The following is a 22,016-nucleotide window of genomic DNA, read 5'->3' on the forward strand; positions in this document are numbered from 1 at the left end:
ATGAAGACAGGTAAGCGTGGGAATGAGGTAGAAATTGGCATCCAGCCGTTGGGTTTGGTCAGATTTTTAGTTGTTTAAATTAACTCACCCTCTTGTCTTCCTATCAGTTTGTATGATAATATAGTCAGGGATTCTTTTATTGCTGATACTTTTTCATATATCATTTTGTCCTACTTAGAATACTTGAACATTTGCTCCACATAGATTCAGTTGGTTTATCTTTCCAACTCAGAATCATGTAGAGGGAGATATTTTATGAAGTATACCTGAAATAAAGTATTTTTCATGATATACTTTTCTTTTGAATTGTAACTGATTTAGGGGTTTTACATTTATCATCTCACCTAATCACCCCCTAATAAAATATTGCTGCTTTGAATGAAACCAGCACACTCTTTCCTGCTGCTTCCAGTTCATCCAAAGAGAATATTCCATGCCTTTTCTGTTTTCCTGAAGACTTTTAATAAACAATTCCAATTTTAACATTCAAATATTTCACAGTTGCAAAACTAATAAAGCAAAGTGAAATATTTCAGGTGTCTAGAAATATGGAGGAGTCAGGAAGCATACAGGTAGGTATCTTAACAAATTATATTTCTTTTTCTTTACCCTTCCCCACAAATTATATTTCTTATGAGATCTTTTATTAAGTGAAAGACTCCATTATTAGATCCTTATACTTTATTAGAAAATACTCATTATGTGTTTTATAATTGTTTACATGTAGTATATACATCACAGGAAAACAGGCGTCTTTCCCCCTTGAAAGTTGAATGTTAAAAAATAGACAATGAGATATCCAGAGTAGTTGCTCAATAAATATTTGTTTAATAAATGAAGTACAAAACAAGAATACTTTGTGAACACAAATCCTAATTATAGATAACTGCCACAGACTTTCAAAAGTATCGTTATTTCCATATATATTGAGTTTTCTAAGTAGTCATTTTGAAAGCTAGCCAAAAGAATTATACAAAGGCAAATAAAGATTTTAAAAAATATTTTTACTTAAATAACAGTTATAAAACACTGAGTTATACATTAAAAAAATTTTTTAATGTTTAGGGGCGCCTGGGTGGCTCGGTCGGTTAAACGTCCGACTTCGGCTCAGGTCATGATCTCACGGTCCGTGAGTTCGAGCCCCACGTCGGGCTCTGTGCTGACTGCTCAGAGCCTGGAGCCTGTTTCAGATTCTGTGTCTCCCTCTCTCTCTGCCCCTCCCCTGTTCACGCTCTGTCTCTCTCTGTCTCAAAAATAAAAACGTTAAAAAAAAATTTAAAAAAAGAAAAATTTTTTTAATGTTTAGTTTTGAGAGAGAGAAACACAGAGTGCAAGCAGGGGAGGGGCAGAGTGAGAGGGAGCACAGAATCTGAGGTAGGCTGCAGCCTCTGAGCTGTCAGCACAGAGGCCGATGCAGGCTGATGCAGGGCTCGAACTCACGAACCACGAGATCATGACCTGAGCCAAAGTCAGAGGCTTGACGGACTGAGCCACCCAGGTGCCCCTATGCATTTTGTAAAGTGATTATTACTCTTGTATTGGCAACTGTTATATATTTGTGTATAAAATCAAACTTGTACTTTCTTGGATTGCAAATGGGAATAAATGTATAAAATTCTATTGCAAGGAATTAAGGTCATTTGACATAGTAGGAAAACATTTGATTAGAAGCCAATAACCCATCATATTAATCTGGATCTACCTCTGTATTCCACCACTAACCTGAGACAAGTTACTTGTGTATGCCTCAGTTTTCTAACTTAGAAACCGAAGACATAGTAAAGACTTTTCCTGCTTCCCTTACAGAGGATAGTATTTTTTTAATGCAGAATAGTATACAGATTTAAGATATTAAATCAGTATTAAAACAGTCAGGAAGCTCAGATAAACATCTTTTTTATAAGTTTCTGCATTCTACTTCATGAGAAAGAGAAATGTGAAAAATAATTACATAGGTCAAATTTATGCAAAATAGCAAATGCCATGCTATGTCTAAGGATCAGCTTTCAACCAGTCTCCTCTACCTTCTCTGTTTATTATAGTGTTTGTTATTATTGATTTTTATAACAAATCTGGTATTTTTCAAGATCCTATGGGGCCTTCTGAATCATTGACAACTGATAAAATTGTTTTTTCTGTAATTTTATCCTTAAGTCTATTTTGTTATCATTTAATCCTTTAAAACCCATGTATAGTGTTTTCTGTTAACATTCTGCTATCTGGAACATTTGATTAAGGTTTCACTTCCAGATAGGACTTTTCCATAGCATATTTCATTCTCATATCAAGCCACTTCAATTCTTAGAACTAAATTCTCCTATGTCTAATACTGACAAGTCTATTTTATTTCTTCTTATCTGTCACTTCCAAGTATAGAAATGGTAAATAAAAGATCATATATCTCCATGACACTGAAGAAACTTCTCACTATGTTAAATACTTCTGGGTTCTTTAGACCTATTATAGTAATTATGGGTCAGTGTCTTTGGTCAGTAAATTATGCATATGTAGTTTTGTCTTCTCAGAAACAAAATGAGATATCAAAACATTTTAATAGCATTGCTAATCATAATGCTATTGAAATAACCCTACCATTACATATTTATTTTTAAATTTTGTAATATTGTTGTATGGCTTCTTTTTTTAAAATTTCTGTGAGGCTTTAGCATGTCCCTTTTTTTTTTTTTTTTTTTTTTGGTAGGGAAACTTGAGAGTAATTCTGGAAGGGTGAAATATATGAATCTACTAAATGCATAGATGAGCACAATATATACTTTAATGAGTACATTTACAAACAAGAACATATTTTAAAATGTTTGCCTGTGTTTAGGTCTATTACAATGGCTACCATGGAGATACCTCTGAAACATTTTTGGTGGGCAATGTGGACGAATGTGGTAAAAAGTTAGTGGAGGTTGCCAGGAGGTGTAGAGATGAAGCAATTGCAGCTTGCAGAGCGGGGGCTCCCTTCTCTGTAATTGGAAACACAATCAGGTAAGCCTTACACTGACAAGTAAAGGGAGGGTTGGCAAATGGTACAAAGGTTATTGGTGGCTTGGTATAAAGTTGATGACATGTTTTATGATTCAGAACCATCATTTCAGTCTGATATCAGTATGTGGACTGCCAAGCTGCAGTGTTGTTCCCTGGGTTTAAAAAAAAAAAAAAAAAAAAGAAAGACTTTAAAACAGTGAATTATACTCAGGTCAGCAGGAAACTTATAAGAGCAGCAAGCAATATTTATACGACTGCTTTAGTTTTAGCTCGACATACTAGTCTGTAGTGTTCCTTTACTCAAAATCATACCAAATATGGAAAAAAGTACCTAAGGGGGTAAACATCCCAACTCTTGGGTAATGAAACAGGAGAAAAGCTAAATTTTATAAAGGAATGAGGTGAAACATATTCTTGTGATACAAAGGTAAAAAGCATTAGCTCGAGCAAGCCTTACCTTTCAAATCAGTGGATTAGCAAACAGGCTAAAAGGGTAAGCTAATGTCCTTTTCTCGTCCGGTTCAGTTTTCCTGTACACCATTGTTTATTTTCCAAATGGTATTCTATGCGTGCTTTGTGAGTATATGTGTATTTTCTGAATTCAAGACTTTTCCCTATAATCTGTTACCTACGTTTAGATCTTTTTTCCCCCATAACTGTTTTGAAGTAGACATACGGAATATGTGTTTTCATCTAAAAGTAAGACATTTTGTTAAAGATGATCACATCAGTACCTTTTAAAGCACTGTTCTCATTAATATGAACCATTGAACACTTCCCGTTTGTCTAAAGGATGGAAGGCGTAGTCACCTTGAAAAGATGCTGCCTTTTTTCTTCATAAGCCCTCAAATACTTTAAGAAAAAAGGCAATAAAATATCAGTTAAATGTATTTATGGCTTTAAAAATATTGTAACAATGTCTGAATCAAACTTTAGTAAAATCTCTTTGGGTTATATCTGAGAAGCTTTTATTGAAGACTTCGAGCAAAATTGTGTTTTTGACAGTTTTAAATTATAGGCTAACTAGCCTGGGAAAAAAGGATAGTGTCTCTCTGTTCTTTCATAGGAAATGTTGAATCAGACCCCTACTGGGAAAAGGAATTTAATGCATATCTCACTATCTTACTGTCCATGAATATAATAGAAATGAATTCAAAATGCAGTTTTATTTTTGCAAATGGGATGAGTCGATAGATGTATCTCATATTTTTGAACACCTAGGGTCCAACAAATTTACTGGTGGTGCTCTTGCATTTTAACAAAATTTATTCTTCAGTAGAAGGGGGCAGAGAACACTAGATTCTTATTCAAGCATTCTATCGAGCTCTGCATTCATGGCTGTGTCTAAAGGGCATGTCAGCCTTTGATTCTCTCTGAGAGGTAATTATCCTTTTCCTGTCACGGAACAACAAATGATAGCTAACTACAGAGGCACATTTGCAGTAGTCACATTCATCAACTGCAGAAAAAAAAATTCAATTTAATTGTGCAACACAGCTGCACATGGGCTTTTGAGCATTTCTGTTGTTCTCCCTGTCTCGCTATTCCTCCCTCCAGATCTATTTTTTAAACTTTTTTTCTGGTTATTTTTTCCCCTTTTTGTCTCTTCTTCCATTTTTACTCTCTGTACTTTCTTGTTAAAGTAATTTTCCTTTGTGGCTCTCATTCTTTCTTCCCCATTGAAGGCTATGAATGTAGAAAATTATCACAATTACTCATATAATTGAGCCTCTTTGTAGCAAGTGCAACTCCAGTAGCCTTTCTCCATCATGAAAATGGTTTCATTATAGGGTTTTTCATATTCTCTGACACCATCTACACAGAGGAACAGGCGTGCAGATGAGATGTGCTAGGAACAGGCTAGATCAGTAAGGTCACAGTAGGAATAATTAGCTCTGCTATGGAAAGAGCATCTAGGCCTTTTACTGCTACATAAATGTACTGTCCGTGGCTTTTAGTCACAAAAAAACTTACTAACAAATGGAGCTCCCGCCTACTACTTTGAAAAAAAGATTTGTATCAACACTACAATTTTCCATCATTAAGACTAATAACACAGAGCCTAGTATACATCAAGGGGAATAAAAAGAAAAATCTCACATTCAAGTGGCGGCTGGGTGCTGACCTTTGTTCCCTTTTTTTGTGTACGACTTAACTCTTTACAAAAAAGAGCCACACGCCACACCAACATGCAGGTGAACTCCAGCTAGTACTCGCAAAGCGTAGCATTCAGTCGGAAAATCTGATAAATCTCCATGCAGGATAATGCATTTCATTACATATTCACTACATTAATTCTAGCTACATAAAAAGAAGAAGAAGAAGAGGAAGAGTAGAATTGAAAGTGACATTGGATTTTAGCTATCTGGACGCAAAGGTCAGTTTTCGCAGAGGATGAATTTGCATGTACCAGCTCCTTTGAAAACCAGATCAGTCTCAACAACTACACTTACAAAAACTACGTGAAAAATAATAGACAATGAACTTTTTACTTTTACCCTGATACATTTCGTTGTTTAGATGGCTTGTGTCTGCCACTGGGGACTAACAAATGTTTGTTCTGATGCGTTAAGGCAGTGTTTCTGGACCTCTATTATTTCGCCTTTTCTTATTCAGGCAAGATCTCAAGGGAGTAAATAAACAATCTCCACCTTTAAGCCAAAAGTACTTGGAATCATTACAGACCGAAGGTTTACAAGCATCTTTCAACCAGCCTTACTTATTTTAAGATATTTACCATCTTTCGCACATATTCCTTCTCCTGATACACCATGAAAAGAACATGCAAGCATCTTTTATGAGTAGTACGTCACCAAAAACCGAGTGATCTTTATGGGAAATTTTGAAATTCTCTGAAGCCTGTAAGGATGGGATGATATCTCCGGAGAAACACTGGCTAAAATAGTTTAATGAAAAGAGTTCTCGCTGTGCCCTTGTGCTTCATGAGGGATGGCTAGTGATGTTTGGGCTACAGTGTTACCATACTCCCTGTACCTCCATTTGCTTTAAATTATTTCTAAATCCGTGTATTTGTAATTATCTCTAGATGATATGATCCATGCATATGAGAATACTGTGAATGTGTAGATTCACGCATCCCAAATATGTGACAGTTCAATCAAAAATAATTTAAACTTACAGTTGTAAATGTCATGATGAAAGTATCAATAAATGGTTTTTAATGTTTAATTCATAAGTATATGTTTTGATATTAATTTAGAAGAATATAAAGCAGATTTTTAAAAATAATCTCTTTCTATTAGATTATGCACATTTAAACAATAAGTGGCTCAGGCAAAATAAGTCATTTTAATGTCATCCGTGATGGATTTTTCTTGACAGCTACTGTAAATTACAATTACACTGCTTCCCTCTGCACACGAAAGTAAGCACTGCAATAAATTATCTTTTATTTCAACCCATCATGTCTGCTTTTCGGAAACAGAAAACCTCAAATAAAAGTTCAGCACTATTGTAAGAAAAATACAGTAATTTGTGATCCAGCTTGAGACATAAACGTGTACCATTCTTTTGGAAAACGGTTGTTGGCTTTCAAAAATATTACTAATTGTACTTAAACATTACTTGTCATTAGAGGGAATCCTTGGACTTGTGCATTCCTTCATTCAAAGCTTACTGCTTAAAATAAAAATCTGGAAAGACTGAAGTAAAATTCTGTAACTTGGAAGATCAGGTGCCATTTAATCAGAGATACGACTGTTTGGAAATTGGTGCTGTTTATAGGATTCACGTAGAAATGGTGATAAAACTATTTCCGTGTGCATTTTTATTTCTTTAGAAGAGCATGCACTTAAATATAGTACTCCTCTGCCCTCTTGGCGAATGTATCCTTAGTCATAAAATGCAGCTGAAATGTATTAAGAGTTTTAATTTCTCCAGACAATACTTCAATTGAGGAAAACAACCTCATGAAAGGGAATTAAACTGAAGAAAACAGTCACAAGATGAAATTCCTTAAGAGAGATTTCTCTTTCAACTATAAACTGTAACTGAAACATGAACTATAATAATAGTATAGTTTGAAAGTAAGTTCATAGACTATGTTTATACACTTCCTTCTTCCTTCCCCCTCTTCTCTCACCCCAAATAGTCCCTATGAAGGACTTCAAGTCATAAACGTGCTCAGGCTCATAGGTAAACGTACTGCCTGAGAGGATTTCTAGTTAGGGAAAATCAGAACAAAGCAGCTAATGCCAGGAGAATTCTTTTCAGTAGATTTCAGCAGAAAGAAGGCAGATCTCATAGTGGAACGTCCAGGACAAGAAGACCCTTGTGCTCAGAAATGGTCAAGGCCCTGTAATGGCTGGTGTTGGGGCGCCACGGAGGCATTTCTTGGGCACCCCTGCCCGTCCAGCTGTTTCCATTTGCCTCAACACACCAGTTAAGAAAAGCACACATGCTCTACCTTCCCATGCCGCAGTCAGGGTTACCACTACTTGCTTTCCTGTTAGAGCGGGACCTGCTATTACAGGTCCCTTGGATTATCTCCATGAAATTAGATTTGGACCCTAGAATCAGGTAGATAATCTTGTGTTTCCCATATATTCCAAAGTAGTAGAAGGAGCATTATTTTAAGTAGTAATTAGGGACATTAATGAGATTTAATGGCATTTAGTCCCAGTAAGTATGTGTTGAAAAGCTCACTACAAATCCAAAAGGAAAATACCCTGAAAAAGCAGATAGAAGTATATACTTAGCTTCTGGGAATCAAGCATTGAGATGGGTGCTTAGCCAAGGAGCTGAGTGAAATTTGTCCGGTTCTTTTCTTCTTTCCACCCGGCTGTGAAATCCTGACCTTTGCGTTCATGACACATACATTCTATGATACTCCTATGACCATAAGTTCCAGCAGGATCCAGGCAGCAAATTGTTGTAGGAAAATGCACTCAAATATCTTTAGCCACCTTGTAATTGCCCAGCTTTTTTTATGAAGAGGAATGAGAGGGATGATGGCAGAGGGAACCCAAGTGTTTTTTCAGAGTGGGTTTTCTTCTTCTCCTTTCATCAGAAATTAAAACGAAGATTGCCATTGTAACACACATTTAAGATGTAGCCGTGATGCCTACCAATCAGTTAGATCCCAGGGGTTTTTTTTAGGGTTTTGTTTTGTTTTGTTTAGAAAATAAAATAGAACAGTTTACATTGACTGTTCTTAGAATCATTGAGGTCTGTTGGGATTGAAGTCACATAATTTACAGGTTTAAGTAGAACCCATTCTTGTAAAAAAAAAAAAAAGTCTTGATCAGTATTGTCTTGTCTCAGTCTCTCTTCCACCCTCTATCCACTCCTCAGTTTTTATTCAGAAATTGTGTGGTACAAATGGAAACACCTTGGAAAAGTTTTTGTACCTCCTGCCCAAAGAGCAAAAGCACATAGAAATAACTATAACCATAAGGTACAACTTTAAGAGATAAAAATGTTGACTTATTATTCCTGTTGTCAACACATGCTTAGCTTACCTATTTCTGCACTATCGGTTACATGGAAATTAATTCTGAATGAGAGGCTGTCCACCTGCTATTTGTAGTGACATCCTGGTCCAAGGGAAGATATCTTACAGGTCTGGAGATGCAACTTAAACGTATTCAGTGATAACTATTGACATGAATGCTCATAGAGATGCTGCCCTTGAGTTCATGTTAAATTGAACCAGGGTCTGTTGGAAACTCTAGTTTGAGATCTGAAAACTTTGATTTTGGTAAAAATTTAAATAAGAGCCCTATAAATCCTGATTTATTGTTATGGTTAGGGTTAGGGCACTGTGCCCCTTATCCATGTGGAAATATAAATTGTTAATGATATATATGTTCTTATCTTTGTGGTACTCCTAGAAATGAATATGTTCACCTGATTTCAAAAACAACTTCTTAACTTTATAGGTGAAGATTTTAGGGTTGGATTCTATTTGCCACATTTCATTTATATGGAACAGATGGAACCCAGTACATTTGCATGTAGAAATAACTAATAAAGCGTTAAGAATTAGGAATCACAATACTAGCTTCTCTTAAGCATCACAGTGATTAAAAAACATTCTGTGTGAATTTTGTTAATGATACAGGTCTTGCATGGAAATCCCAATGAGCACAAAGTTTTGGAGTATTTTAAGAATATTGACAAAGCAGATTTGACCTTTTGTATGAGTGTTTCTGTTTCTAAGATGTATAATGTTTTGAAATAGGCCAAAACAAGGGAACTATAAAAGTAGGAAGTCACATTTCTAGATTGCATTTTTGTTTCTCTGTTTGGTTCTCAAATTAGTATTAATTTGCACTGTCTTTGGCGAAACCTCATACAAACAAGGCAAGTTTTTATTCCCTGCATTCTATACACATGTATTTTGGTTATGTATATCGATCTGTATATGAGATAACACTCATTTGTTATCTAAAAGTGGCCTTGTTTGAATGCTGTACTAAGGTAAATGAAACAAACTACTATGTTAGATACATACCTTTTTTCTTAATTTATCCAAAGGGAGTCATTACATGCAATGGCAACAATTTTAATTACTCCGGAATAATGAAAACAGTAATATTATCATCTGACTCTAAATATAACTGATTTTTTCTCTTTCAGGGGCTATTTTAAAGTGACTTTAAGTATGCATTAAAAACTTACCTAATTTAATTAAATATTTTGTTTGGTCACTTTTAAAGCCACATAACTCATCAGAATGGTTTGCAAGTCTGTCCACATTTTGTGGGACATGGGATAGGATCTTACTTTCATGGACATCCAGAAATTTGGCATCATGGTAAGAAAGTGGTTGAATGGAATCTGGAAAAGGCAGTTTTGTTCCTGAGGCTCCTCTAACTTTGAATGACTATTATCATCCTTTGGTGTGTATGCATGTGTATGTGTAGTGGGTGGGGGGGTTTACTTAATTGTAACCAGCACATTACAATGTTATTGGATTAGAGCCCAGCAGTTTTCAGTCTCAAAGAAAGGTTTATTTTGCTTTTTGTCTTCCCACAAAAGGTGATGGCTAGAAGGCACAAGGGATATTTGCCTAGAAAGTCACTGAAAACAAAATGCCACTGCATCAATGTCCCAGCAGCATGCACATATGACTGTTTTCTGTTTTTCTTTTCCTACCCCCTTCTCTAACCGCTGACTGTTGTGGTTAAACTTTATTACATCCTACACAGCGTTGACAGCTGATCTATTTAGCAGCATGTACTCTTTAGTGATTTCTAGATTATACCCACCCTTGTGTTCCTTCCCCAGAGCCTCCTCTTTTCACTGCCTGGGTGTGCACCCTACAGTGAGAACGCAAGGGTGGGCCAGAGCAGTGGGAGGATTTGGGTGTGGGTAGGAGGCGGTTCTATAGAGTGGCCCCCAGGGGAGCTGCACACCTGGACAGGGACCAAAGGAAAGTTGGGCCTTGACCTGTGTGCTTGGGGTGGGAGCAGTCCCTGGAGGGAATACCGCCTGGAACCCATTACCCAGAAGATCTCTCCGTAGACCCAGCAGGTCAGAATTCCTTTTGCACCAGAGAGTCCTTCCTCCCCCTACCCCAGGCAGCTCAGAGGAGGTCCGGGCAGGAGTGCAGACAGAGCATCTCAGGCGTGTACCCCACCCTGCCCAACACTTGGAGTTATTGCAGGGTTACCCGCCCTGTCCTAGCCTCCTGCTCCAATCTGCACACTAAGTGGCTGCCTTCCCTTCGTATCAGTTCCCCAAGGTATCTTCCTCTTTGGGGTAGGAGGGCAGGGCCTAGGACCCAGTGAAACCAGGAGACCTTGAAGCAAGTGGCCAGGGGACAGTGGAGGGGGGAATGCAACAGGTGTCTGGAACACCCAGGCTGCCTCTGCTAGGCCTTGGTGCACCCTTCCCAGGGGTCTTGACCCCCAGCAAAGAAAATGTAGAGGCTAAGGCCCAGAACCCCTGTGTTTAACCCCTTGGCAGTAGCCACTACCAGGATTCTAGATCTCTCCATCCTTCCTTCTACCCTAAAAGAAAATAAGTAAAATGACCAAGGTTTTTGAGCAGTCCTGTCCTTCTAATTCTGTTTCTCTTTCTCTCCATTTCCCACTCCCCCTACTCCATATATTTTGTTTTGCAGCGAATGACAGCGATCTACTCATGGAGGAGGGAATGGCGTTCACCATAGGTCAGTGCCCAAGTTCCCCTTTAGAGAGTGGTGGCTCCTGGGTGGAGGCAGCAGCGCTGGCCTAGGCCAGGCAGTCCCGTGAAGGAATAATAAAGCCAATCAGTGTAATGAAATAATTCAGATGCATAGCAAATCTGATTAAATAATATCCTCGAGTCCCATCTTCCTAAATCAGATACTTACCGACACATTTAGGAGACGGCAGCCGTCCAACCTCTAATTTTGTTACCAGCATAATGTGGTGTTTGGTTTTTTGTTTTGTTTTGGTTTGGTTTTGGTGTGGTTTTTTTTTTTTTTTTTTTGGTTTTGGTTTTGGGGTTTTGTTTTGTTTTTTTTTCATTAACACCCAGTGACTAGAAGTGATTATGTCCCTTGCTCTCTGTCAGCAAGTGGTATGTCCTTTCTGGCTGCCCATTCCTGGCTGATCATGTGGTTGGTGTCACCACCAAATTCCAATCACCTCAGACCTCAGAGGCATCATCTTTCTGACTGTGGTACTTAATGGAGAAGCAATTAGAGTGAAATAAGAAAATTGTTATTTGCTGATTAATGAACATTTTGAGCATGTTTTAAAAATTCAAATATTTTTAAAAACTGACTGGTATTTATAAGAGGGACTGGTGTTTGGGTGGTTATTATCCACAGGGTCCTAATTAAGGCTTGATTAAAATGCCCTTTTTTCTAAAAAAAAATTACGAACTAGGCAACTTCATACATTTTTTAATGCGGTGGTGTTTCCTCTTCCTACTGTTTAGTTTGTAGTATACTATGTAAGCAACATCAATTATCAGCCCTTGCGAGATGACAACATGAACCCGTGGGGGAAGCGCTTGCGGGGAGGGGAGGAGAACCATCTTATTCTCTTTTTTCATAATCAGCCGAAACAGAAACAATATTTGACAAGAATCTGATTAGATCACTGCAGTAAATATTTTCCCTCTTACAGAGCCAATCATCACTGAGGGATCCCCCGAATTTAAAGTCCTGGAGGATGCATGGACTGTGGTCTCCCTGGACAATCAAAGGTGTTTGCTTTCTGTGCCATTGGCTTTGAATTCTATGGGAAGGGAAGCTTCGATCAACGGCCCTGGCCCTGGCCCTGGCGGGCTGCTGCTCCTCGCCCCCGTACCCCGACCCCACAGCTAGGGGTGTCGCTCTTTCCCATGGCTGCTGTGTGTGTTTCAGGTCCGCCCAGTTCGAGCACACCGTTCTCATCACGTCGGGGGGCGTGGAGATCCTGACCAAACTGCCCCACGAGGCCTGAGGAGCCACCTGAAGGTCACAGAGGCCAGGAGGTTTTTATCCTAAATTGTTGAAATCTAGCTGGAGAACTTTTAAAAGACACAGGCGAACGGCAGTTCACGCAGTAACCAACCTAGCATTTACTCTTGGAAAAACCCGGTGGGGTTTGGGGGCAGCTGGGAACTCGGATCTCAAGCCCTGCCTTGGCCTGAGCGGCTTCAGAGGGATGGATCCTGGAGCCGGCTCGGCTTCCCAACGCTCTGCACTTCCCAACACAGGGAAAAGATTCTGGAGGGGAATGGGGACGCCCTCGGTTGGAAGAGGAGGGATTTCTAGAGATGCATGGTTTTCGCTTTGCCTTGTCTTGACTCTGACAAAGTAAAAAGCTTTTCCTTCTTAACCATTGTGTCTGTGCTCCTTGCATCTCTTGACAGTTACTAGGGGGAGAGAGTGGGTGGTTAATTTTTGAATCTCTAAACTTTTCACATGTGCATGTAAGGAGGGAAAAATGAGCCTAGATGTTAGCTGGGAATTTTTTTAAAGTCTCTTTTTTCTGCCTTGTGGATCCCACGTTGGCACTCTCAGGGGCCAACCACCCCCCTCCCCCGGCCTTTCATAGCTGCTTTTGGAGATGAAAAGATTAGCTCGCAAATGGAAGGGTTGGTCACAAACATTTCCTTGCCTGTGAACCCTGGGCCTGGTCCCTACAGGGCTTTATCAGTCCAGAAACATGACTTTCCCAGTCCCCTGTGGCTCCTCCGACTTGTCCCTCATCCTACCCTAAGTGGCCATCCCTGAGGTTACTTTTGAGAGCCCCTCTCCGAACTCCCATCACACACACACACACACAGGACTGTATGTTGCACTAGGAATTAGAACATCGGCCCCACCTGTCCAGATGTGAGCAGTGTCCAGCTGGTCTACCTCCTAAGCAGACCATATTGGCCCCTTTTGGACTGTGCTCTTCTGATGGAGACCCAGAGGATCCCAGCACGCGGAGATACGGAAACTTTTGAGGGCTAGAGCCAAGTTAGCTGGGATTCGAGCTGGCAAGCCCACAGCTCCACCTGCTTCCGAAGCAGGAAATCCAAGGGGCCACGTTCTGCATTTCCCAAAGGCCGATTTCTGATCAGAATACCCTTCCTTCCTCAGCACCCTCCCCCCCCCCCAGCACCTGTTCACACCTGGGCTCAGATGAAGAGGTTTGGGGCCTCTAGCAGACCACATAGAAACTATCCCTGCTCTGGTCATAGTTTAAAGAGCAAGTTCAGTGAAGGTGTCTGGGCAGTCAGGGGTTATGCTAACTTTTGCTTCTACTGAAACGGGTTTTGCAAAGTTGCCACCCTCTAAATACAGCTTGAGCTGCAGAGCATCAAGGAAATGTGAGCACCTGTAGTTATCATGACAGGTGGCCTCTGTGATCAGGACCCAAGAGGCAGCTCACTTTGTGACACTCAGAGTGGAGAAGAGATGGGAAACTGAAGCCAATAAGTGCACTCAGAAAAGTGGCTGGTTCAAGCTTTTCCCTAAACTTGGATTCTCTCAGGTGTCCTCCAACCCCTCCAACTCCCTTTCTCTGTGTCCAGAGATGTAGAATTTGGACCGAAGTAGTTCCAGTTCAAGTGGATCTGAGAGCTGGAAAAGACGAGGAAAAGGTTGAAGATTTAAAGGACCATAGAAAAACTTGGGGGATGCTTGAGAGTTGGCCAAGCAAAAGCCTCAAGATGAGGCTGCTGCTCTGGACCCATCCGATTCTCTAGTAAGGAACCAGGCCCAGATGGCCCTGGGGGAGGTTTGCCAGATAATGATTGCACTTCTCTCCTAGAACAATCAGATTGCAATGGTTAGCCACTTATCTTATCTACGGATCAGTTTACTCCAAGTTCCTCAAGAATAATTTTATTAGGACCACAGGATTCTACCATCCACTGGGATAACATGCTGCTTGGGCAGCAATTATTCTGAGATGGAAGTATTTGGGGGACAGGTTTATAATCCTATATATTAAAGTAACTAGTTTAAGCCTAATTTAAATATTATACACACGTATATGTATATATACCAGCACCAGCCAATACTCCGTAGGAAACAAACTTGAATTAGAACGAACTCCGTTTAACCTGCTTTGAAGTTGAAGTTAGAAAGCAGATTTAAAAACACCCCGTGCACCACAGCTACCACCTCCCAGATGAACTGGCCCCAAACCTCCCGCGGGGCCGCGGGGATTTCCGCCCACGCGTGGCCATGGCTACCACCACCCGGCGCGGGTCCTGCGGTGTCTCCAACAGGTTCTACTCGGAATCCGGGACTCTCAGAATAAATGTGAGAGTTTTGCTCCCTCACAGAGTTGGGGCAGGCAAAGATCTTAGCAAACCAAGGTTTCAGAACAGGTGTCTTAACAGCGGGGGGTTGGGGGACTTGCGGGGGAGGGATCCACTCTGGGCTCCGAGAGTGGGGGGAGATAAGATCGCTCACTCAGAAGCTACTCAAGGCCTGGCGTCTCCGCTCCCGAGGGCCCCGGCTCAGCCTTCCTTCCCCAGACCTGCTTCTCTGGGGCTAGGAAATAATTCCCGAATGTAGAGACTCCCTCGCCCACATATAATTCATTTCTAACACAAACAAGGCTCTGAAACCTTTTCCTGAGGGGGCGCGTGCGGGTCCTTTGTTCCACGGAGCCAGCCCTGTCCCCTGCGCTGGAAAGGCTTGGATTCTCCCCCTCCAGATGTGGACCGAGAGCCCTGTAGACAGTCGCGACCTGTGGCCGTCTCTCCCCCCCTTCCCTCATCTTGCAGTTCTCTGGAATAAACCCAGCCGTCGGGTTTCCTCACGCGTAGCCCTGAGCTCCCGAAGTCAACAGCCACTTCCCACGGTCCCAACCCCGACCCCGCGCCAGCCGAGGCAATCACTTACGTGGGCAGGGCCCGCTATAGGTGCGCGCGAAAGACCGGGGGCCCGGGCGGCATCCGTGCTGTCGTGCGTGCGTACCGCACCTCACTCCACACCCCGAAACAGGCGCTAGGAAGGAGCTATTAAAACCACAAGTGCAACAAGGAAATCAAGAGGAGTCGAGCGGCTCCAAGAGCAGTCTGGTGGCGGAGTCATTAGCTGGTTGTTACTACAAAGCATCACCGTGTGGTTCGGTGATTAAGGGGGAAAAAAATCTTTTTAAACGTTGGCAAACCCGTTATTGGTTTGAAGGATTTTTTTTTTTTTGCTTTTGTTTTTCTTTTTGCTCCAACCACGCTGCCTGAAATATTGCTATCCCCAACATCATGCCCTTAAACCAAAGGAGAGGGATTCCGCGGGCAGCAGCTGCGGCTACTGAAGTTAAAAAAGAGAGAAGCCCCTTCCACTAATATCTGTAACGACAGCACGATGTAATTTGTTTTGAATGTTCATTTTTATTGGTGTTCCTTCTGCCAAAATGTGCTTGATTACAGAGGTTTGTCCTGTGATCATTGAGCACTCCAGACAGGGGAAGGTGCATCGCCGAAGGTTCAGCTCAGGCCAGATCAAATCCCGGGCTGTTTAACGCTGAAAGGCTGCATGTTGCTATTAGTGTTAAATATATGGCTAATTATGCGTATGAAAATTAAACATCAGTGTTATGCTAATGGGGCGCCTTCAGCTGCGGATCGGAGCACTTGAGACTACCATTTAATCAAATGAATCAGTAACTAATACATCTGCACGTGTGAACTTTCACAAGATCATTTCCCCGTTCCCGTCACACCGCTAAATTATGAAAGAAATAATTATCAACACTTTCTAATTACCTAACAAAGTAATTTGGGATTCACCGTGGGGCTGGCGGGATGGGGAACCAACAGTCCCTAGCAGGCAGCGTGGTGTGCGCCACGCCTCGTGGGGGTGGCTGTGTGGTGGCGGCGGCGGGGGGCTTTTGTGCACTTTTCTGTACCTAGCGCCCCAGAAGATAGAAGGCGCCGTGGCAGCTTTTGCTAGCCCTGCCCCCAGGCCCAGTGGCGCCCGCTTTGACCACTGGAGATGAGGAGGATCCTGGGCGACAATGAGAGACATGATTGTACAAAGATATGCGAGCCTGCCACTGGCCTGTTTTTGCCGCGGGTTTCGGTGTTCCCCAGGACTCCTAAACCCGGGGTACTCTCGCCAGACCCCGGAAGGCCGGAAACTGACCACCAGGTCAGTTTCCACCAGGTGCTGGTTGCTCAAGCCAAACCGAGCCCGCCGGCTCCTGGGCTCCACTCTGCGCCGCGCCCTTGGGGCGAGTGCGTCCGGGGCTTTCGGCGCAGAGGGAGTGAAGAGGAAGGGGAGGCGGAGGAAGGTTGGGAGGGAAAGAGGGGGTGTGTGTTGGGGGGAGGGGGCGGTGCGGCCGCCTTTCCTGGGAGGAGAAGCGCGGGTTCCTGGCTCTCCGCGCGCACTGCTTTAATCAGACCGGTGCAGCCTCGAGCTGGAGTGGCCAGCTGGGCCTGGAGCAATGCGAGCGGGCCCCAGGGAACGGCGGCGGCGGCGCGGCGGCCGAGTGAGTGAGTTCGCCCAGAGGGCCCCAAACCTGCCCCCAGGGATGTGGCAGAGCGGACCCGAGCCAGGGAGGCGCCGCCGAGGGGAGCGCTGCGCTAGGCCCACGGCTCTCGGGAGGACAGCGCTCGGTTGGCCGCCTCCGGTGCCGCCACCCCCACCCCCGTGCGCGACTTCGCGCTCCGAGGCCGCGGCCGGGCTCCGGAGCCCTAGCTGACCGCTGGACCGGGTGACGGCGGTTGGGAGAAGCGATGCCCCTTTCTGGGCGTTGGGGGCGGGCGGAGGGTGGGGACAGTAGTGGGGGGAGGGCGGCTGCGCCGAGCCGCTGGTTTCTGGGAAGTACGGCGCGCCGGGGGAGGCGGGAGGCTGAAGAGCCGCGGGCCGCGGAGGTCCCGGCGCGGTTGCTGCAGCCCATTGTGCGCCCCACGCGGCGCGCTCTGTTGCAGAGGAGCCCCGGCCGGGAAGTGTGGACGCGTTTCTCCCGAGGCCCGGCCGCCTCGCCCGCTCTAGTCCAGCGGAGCCGGAGCGCCTCGGACCAATCCCCGGTGATTATGCAAGACAGCGGACCAATCAGCTCCGTCAGCTCATGAATATTTATGACCTTGGCTGAGTCAAAGCTTTGAAGCGAGTTTGGGGAGCTCGGCAGCATCATGCTTAGACTTTTCAAAGAGACAAACTCCATTTTCTTATGAATGGAAAGTGAAAACCCCTGTTCCGCTTAAATTGGGTTCCTTCCTGTCCTGAGAAACACAGAGACCCCCAAAAGGGAAGCAGAGGAGAGAGAGAGACCCACACCCAGACCCCGCGAGAAGAGATGACCATGACCACCATGCCAGAAAGTCTCAACAGCCCCGTGTCGGGCAAGGCGGTGTTTATGGAGTTTGGGCCACCCAACCAGCAAATGTCTCCTTCTCCCATGTCCCACGGGCACTACTCCATGCACTGTTTACATTCGGCGGGCCATTCGCAGCCCGACGGCGCTTACAGCTCGGCCTCGTCTTTCTCCCGACCGCTGGGCTACCCCTACGTCAACTCGGTCAGCAGCCACGCGTCCAGCCCCTACATCAGTTCGGTGCAGTCCTACCCGGGCAGCGCCAGCCTCGCCCAGAGCCGCCTGGAGGACCCAGGTACGTGCGTCTGCCAGGGAGAAGGAGAGGGAGAGGAAAGGGTACGAAGGGAGAGAGGGACAGGAGGGAGGAAAGGAGGGAGGAAGAAGGGGGAGGAAGAGAGAGAGAGAGGAGGGAGAGGGGGAGAGAGAGGTGGGGGTGGGGAGGGCGCCGGAGCAATGGAGGTTTCGGGTATCAATCTATGGATCCTTGTCATAGCAAAGAAAAAAATATTTCAAAATTCCACCCAACTCGCGACTATCCAGTAAAGGATAAATCTGAGATAAATCCCCTGGCACTGTCTGGGCCTCTGGGTGGCTCTGTGCGCCGAGCACACAATGCCCCTTTGGAAAACAGAAACCCACATGTGCACGTATTAGTCTCAGTAATTATTTATTGCGTAGCGCTATAAACAATGTATGCAATTAAGGGTAATTAAACCTCAACTGCCGCCTGCAAAAATAGCAAACTTTCCCTGCAAAGGCAGGAACTGCACGCTTGGGAACTGCCCCAGTCCGCCTGCAGCGGCCCGGGTCTGGCCCTCGGACTTTACGGGACACTTCCCTGGCTTTCAGAGTTTCTTGAGCGTTCTTTCTCTCAGCCCAGCCACCGCCACCCCTCGGCTGCCACTGGCCCTGGGCTCCCCACACTAAAGGCTGTCCCTGCATTAACAGCGGCCCTCCGCTTCTGCTGTCCCTCCAGGGGCTGACTCCGAGAAGAGCACGGTGGTGGAAGGCGGTGAAGTGCGCTTCAATGGCAAGGGGAAAAAGATCCGCAAACCCAGGACGATTTATTCCAGTTTGCAGTTGCAGGCTTTGAACCGGAGGTTCCAGCAAACTCAGTACCTAGCTCTGCCCGAGAGGGCGGAGCTCGCGGCCTCCTTGGGACTCACGCAGACGCAGGTACCTTGCCGCTGCCCCTTCTGCCAAGCGGGCTTCCCGCGGCCTGCCTGCGCCCGGAGCTTCGCGTCTTGCTCTTTGCGTCTCAGGATCGGAGATTGTGTGTGTGTGTGTGTGTGTGTGTGTGTGTTTCCCACCCCTGGCTCTCCCTGCGTCTCTCCTTCCTTCCTCGTTCTCTCTGCCCCGGCTCTGGCTCTGTCGCTGCACTCTGTACTCCACGCTACCGGCCGCCCGGCCCTCGGCCCTTGGACAATCTGATTAGGGCGAGGAAGGATTTCCCTAGACGTTTGTTTGGGGACTCTCGGGTCACACGTGCCCGAACAACTGGAACAATAGACGCTGGGCTTAATCCCTTCTTTGCCTTTAAAGTGTGTGGCTAATGACTCAGGGCCCCGGGCCGGAGCCTCTGTCTCCCTCCTCCTCCTCTTTCTCACCCGGTTGGGGTAGGAGGAAATCCTTTCCTCCGCCTTCTCACCTCCCAAGTCCCAGACCCTGGAGGAGAAACGGGACCTTCCTTCCCGGATTGCGCTTAAGACTTTGGGGAGCCCGTGGGCTTTCTGATCACGACTGGCGCAGGTTTCCAACGTCTGTGCCGGGATTTGGAGCAGAGCTGGGGAGCGCAAACAGACACTAAGACACTTAAAGGTTGATTTAAGTCCAAATGAAAAGTTTAACGAAACCTTTGGCCTCCTCAGTCAGCCCCCAACTCACTCAAGGGCAGAAAGAATGGAGCAAGGAGAAAGCAGGTGGCATTGCAAATAAATTTCCTCCACTCCTTTCCTCCACACGATTCTTTTATTGATGTTCATATTGGACTTGAAGACTCCATGTTGTGCAGGCGCTGCTTCTTCCCCAGACTATTGCCAGGGTCGGGCTGAGTTCCTGACAAGCGAAGGTCTGGGCCCCCCCCCCTTCACTCCTCACCACCACGCCCCCTTGGCTCTCTGAGAGCTGCCTCTGCGGGCCACCGGCGGCCGGCAGCCGGGCCTGCCAGGCTTTGATTCTTATAGGTGATGGTGGGGCTCTGCTCCTCCAGCGGAGAGCTGCCCAGTGGCACAGGGCAGAGAGGGAGATCCTTCCTCGACTGTCCCACGCACAGCCCCCTTATCTCCCCGACGACCACGGTAAGCACAATGGACCTAGCCCAGTCACGTTATTGTCCGCTCTTGCAGGTCAAGATCTGGTTCCAGAACAAGCGTTCCAAGTTCAAGAAACTGATGAAGCAGGGCGGGGCGGCTCTGGAGGGTAGCGCACTGGCCAATGGCCGGGCGCTGTCTGCGGCCTCCCCGCCAGTGCCGCCGGGCTGGAACCCCAACACCTCATCCGGGAAGGGCTCGGGCGGCAGCGCGGGCTCCTACATCCCCAGCTACACGTCGTGGTACCCCTCGGCGCACCAAGAAGCTATGCAGCAACCCCAACTCATGTGAGGTTGCCCGCCCGCACCCTCCCGCCTCCTTCCCGTCTCCCCCGGCCCGGGCCCCTCCCGCCTCCCGGTCCATCCACCCTGTCCGCAAGCCCTGGACCCGGAGAAGGACCCGGGGGGAAAGAAGAAGGAACAGCGAAGGCAGGACGCTCGCCAACTCCTTGGAGTCCCGCGCGGTCTGGACCGGCGACTTCCCGGCGCCCGCGCGCTCGCCCTCGCCCCGGCCTGGGCCGCGCGGCGACAGCAGACAGCGGCCTCGGAGCGCGGGCACAACTGCCCGAGACAGCCAGAGCGGCAAGACGAGCCAGCTGGACCCGACCTGCCGACCCTCAGCTGTGTGGGACTATCAGGAAAAACAAAAACAATGTAGAAAAAGCAAAAGCTCTTTTCTGTTCTGTCCGTCTCTTGTCTCCTTTCGCTGTGTATCTGTGCGCTGACGAAGTCGAGGTCCTCGTCCGTCCACTGTCCTCAATCTGCGGCCTCTGAAAAAAGTCACCAGGTCGGAAGAGGCACGGGCCGCCGGGCCCCAGCTCCGCATGCTGGGACGTTTTGCCCTTTCGGACCTTCTCCTGGGCCTGCCTCACCATCTGTGTAGTTCGTTCGGGAACTGGGGGGAAACTGGAGGGAGGGGTTCTTATTTATTGAGAAATGGACTTCGCCTGAGGGTGAATGTTGGCCAATTCGCAGTTCTGTGGGGCGCAAGGAGCGCACGGTCCGAAAGCACCGATTACTTTAAACGCACCCGGAAAAACAAATAAGGAGGACCTGGTGATTTTTAACTTCTACAGTAACTTTTGTACTTCGCTGGTATGGAGAGGTTGGAACCTAATGCTTTGCATTTTTACATGTTCCGTATTATTTTTAAAAGAAAAAAAAGAGAAATGAAGCAACACAATTTTCTCATCTCGGGAAAAACACTTTGGTAGCTTTGCCTGGACAAGAAGGAAAATCGTAATTCCCTCCTTGGGAAGCAAGGGAGAGGACCGATGGGCAGTGAGGAAAAAACAGGCAGGCAGAAAGGAGTGCCCTAGAGCCAGTGAGCTTTAAAGTAAGACAAAAGCAGCATTAATCCCCAGAGGCTCAACCACAGAATAATGCCAGGCAGCACCCTGGACGCCTAGTCTCCAGTGCAGGATCTAATCGCTGTACATATTATTATTGTTGTTAATTATTATTGTTATTATTGTTCTGTAAACATGTTGCACAAGCTTAGCTTTTTTCCGTTCTGTTGTGTGTGGCTGTAAAACCCGATGCTTTGTGAAATGAGAATCTTGACATTTTACTTGTGAAATTTGGAAAATGTGATCAGTTGAAATCAACCGTGTTTTGTGTTCTCTATGTCAAAGTTTAGTTTTATATTGAGAATGTTAACTTATTGATTTGTATCTTGAAAAAAAGGACTTTGTAAATAAGTTATAAAGTTTCTCTGAGACAGTAAAATTATGGTTTCGAGAAAGAACTGCTGTCTGGTGTGCTGTGTGAGGGGGTTCTGTGGGCTGGGCCAAGCCTCCACCTCTCGGGACACATAGCGGCAGGGGTAGATTCCTGCTCCAGACTACCAGAATCACCCGCAAGGCCCTCCCTAGCCGCTGGGACCGTTTATCTTGCCCTGCTTCTGACCCCCAAGGGGTCTGATCCCTACCTGGGTTAGAGGGTGGGCAGTGACTCTTGGCCAGGGCCTTGGAAGGGGGGGATCAGGAACAGGTGCTGTGTGAAGG

The 22,016-nt window shown here is 45.5% G+C and overlaps 2 protein-coding genes across 4 annotated transcripts in view; both read left to right on the forward strand.

Moving 5' to 3' along the window:
- The window catches only part of METAP1D (methionyl aminopeptidase type 1D, mitochondrial), an 88,836-nt gene extending 76,063 nt beyond the window's left edge, over positions 1–12,773 (forward strand). Inside the window, exons 6-10 of one of the 2 annotated variants that reach the window (XM_027055493.2) lie at positions 2,831–2,994; positions 9,675–9,772; positions 11,084–11,131; positions 12,078–12,156; positions 12,317–12,773. In XM_027055493.2, the coding sequence (XP_026911294.1) occupies positions 2,831–2,994; positions 9,675–9,772; positions 11,084–11,131; positions 12,078–12,156; positions 12,317–12,395 (468 nt within the window). In that variant the 3' untranslated portion in view covers positions 12,396–12,773. Of the gene's footprint in view, positions 1–2,830; positions 2,995–5,610; positions 6,184–9,674; positions 9,773–11,083; positions 11,132–12,077; positions 12,157–12,316 lie in introns of those variants that run through there. The other variant, XM_027055492.2, reaches the window with a different exon arrangement.
- Positions 12,774–16,741: 3,968 nt separating this feature from the next.
- Positions 16,742–21,773, forward strand: DLX1 (distal-less homeobox 1). 2 transcript variants are annotated; one of them, XM_053215283.1, is made up of 4 exons: positions 16,742–16,874; positions 17,317–17,997; positions 18,679–18,878; positions 20,048–21,773. In XM_053215283.1, exons 2-4 carry the CDS (start codon positions 17,685–17,687, stop codon positions 20,300–20,302), a joined length of 768 nt encoding a protein of 255 aa, XP_053071258.1. In that variant the 5' UTR covers positions 16,742–16,874; positions 17,317–17,684; the 3' UTR covers positions 20,303–21,773. The 2 variants fall into 2 exon arrangements, with proteins under 2 accessions (XP_053071258.1, XP_026911295.1); XM_027055494.2 differs by lacking the exon at positions 16,742–16,874 and having other exon boundaries at positions 17,170–17,997.
- The last annotated feature ends 243 nt before the right edge of the window (positions 21,774–22,016 follow it).

This window comes from Acinonyx jubatus, chromosome C1 (genome assembly GCF_027475565.1).
Source record: "Acinonyx jubatus isolate Ajub_Pintada_27869175 chromosome C1, VMU_Ajub_asm_v1.0, whole genome shotgun sequence".
NCBI classification, from domain to species: domain Eukaryota; kingdom Metazoa; phylum Chordata; class Mammalia; order Carnivora; family Felidae; genus Acinonyx; species Acinonyx jubatus.

Bases quoted from the DNA above. Each gene is read 5' to 3' on its own strand.
- DLX1 (XM_053215283.1), top strand. From the start codon at position 17,685: ATGACCATGACCACCATGCCAGAAAGTCTCAACAGCCCCGTGTCGGGC. The intron at 17,998-18,678 runs GTACGTGCGTCT...CTGTCCCTCCAG, and splicing joins GAGCCGCCTGGAGGACCCAG to GGGCTGACTCCGAGAAGAGC. The intron at 18,879-20,047 runs GTACCTTGCCGC...CCGCTCTTGCAG, and splicing joins TGGGACTCACGCAGACGCAG to GTCAAGATCTGGTTCCAGAA.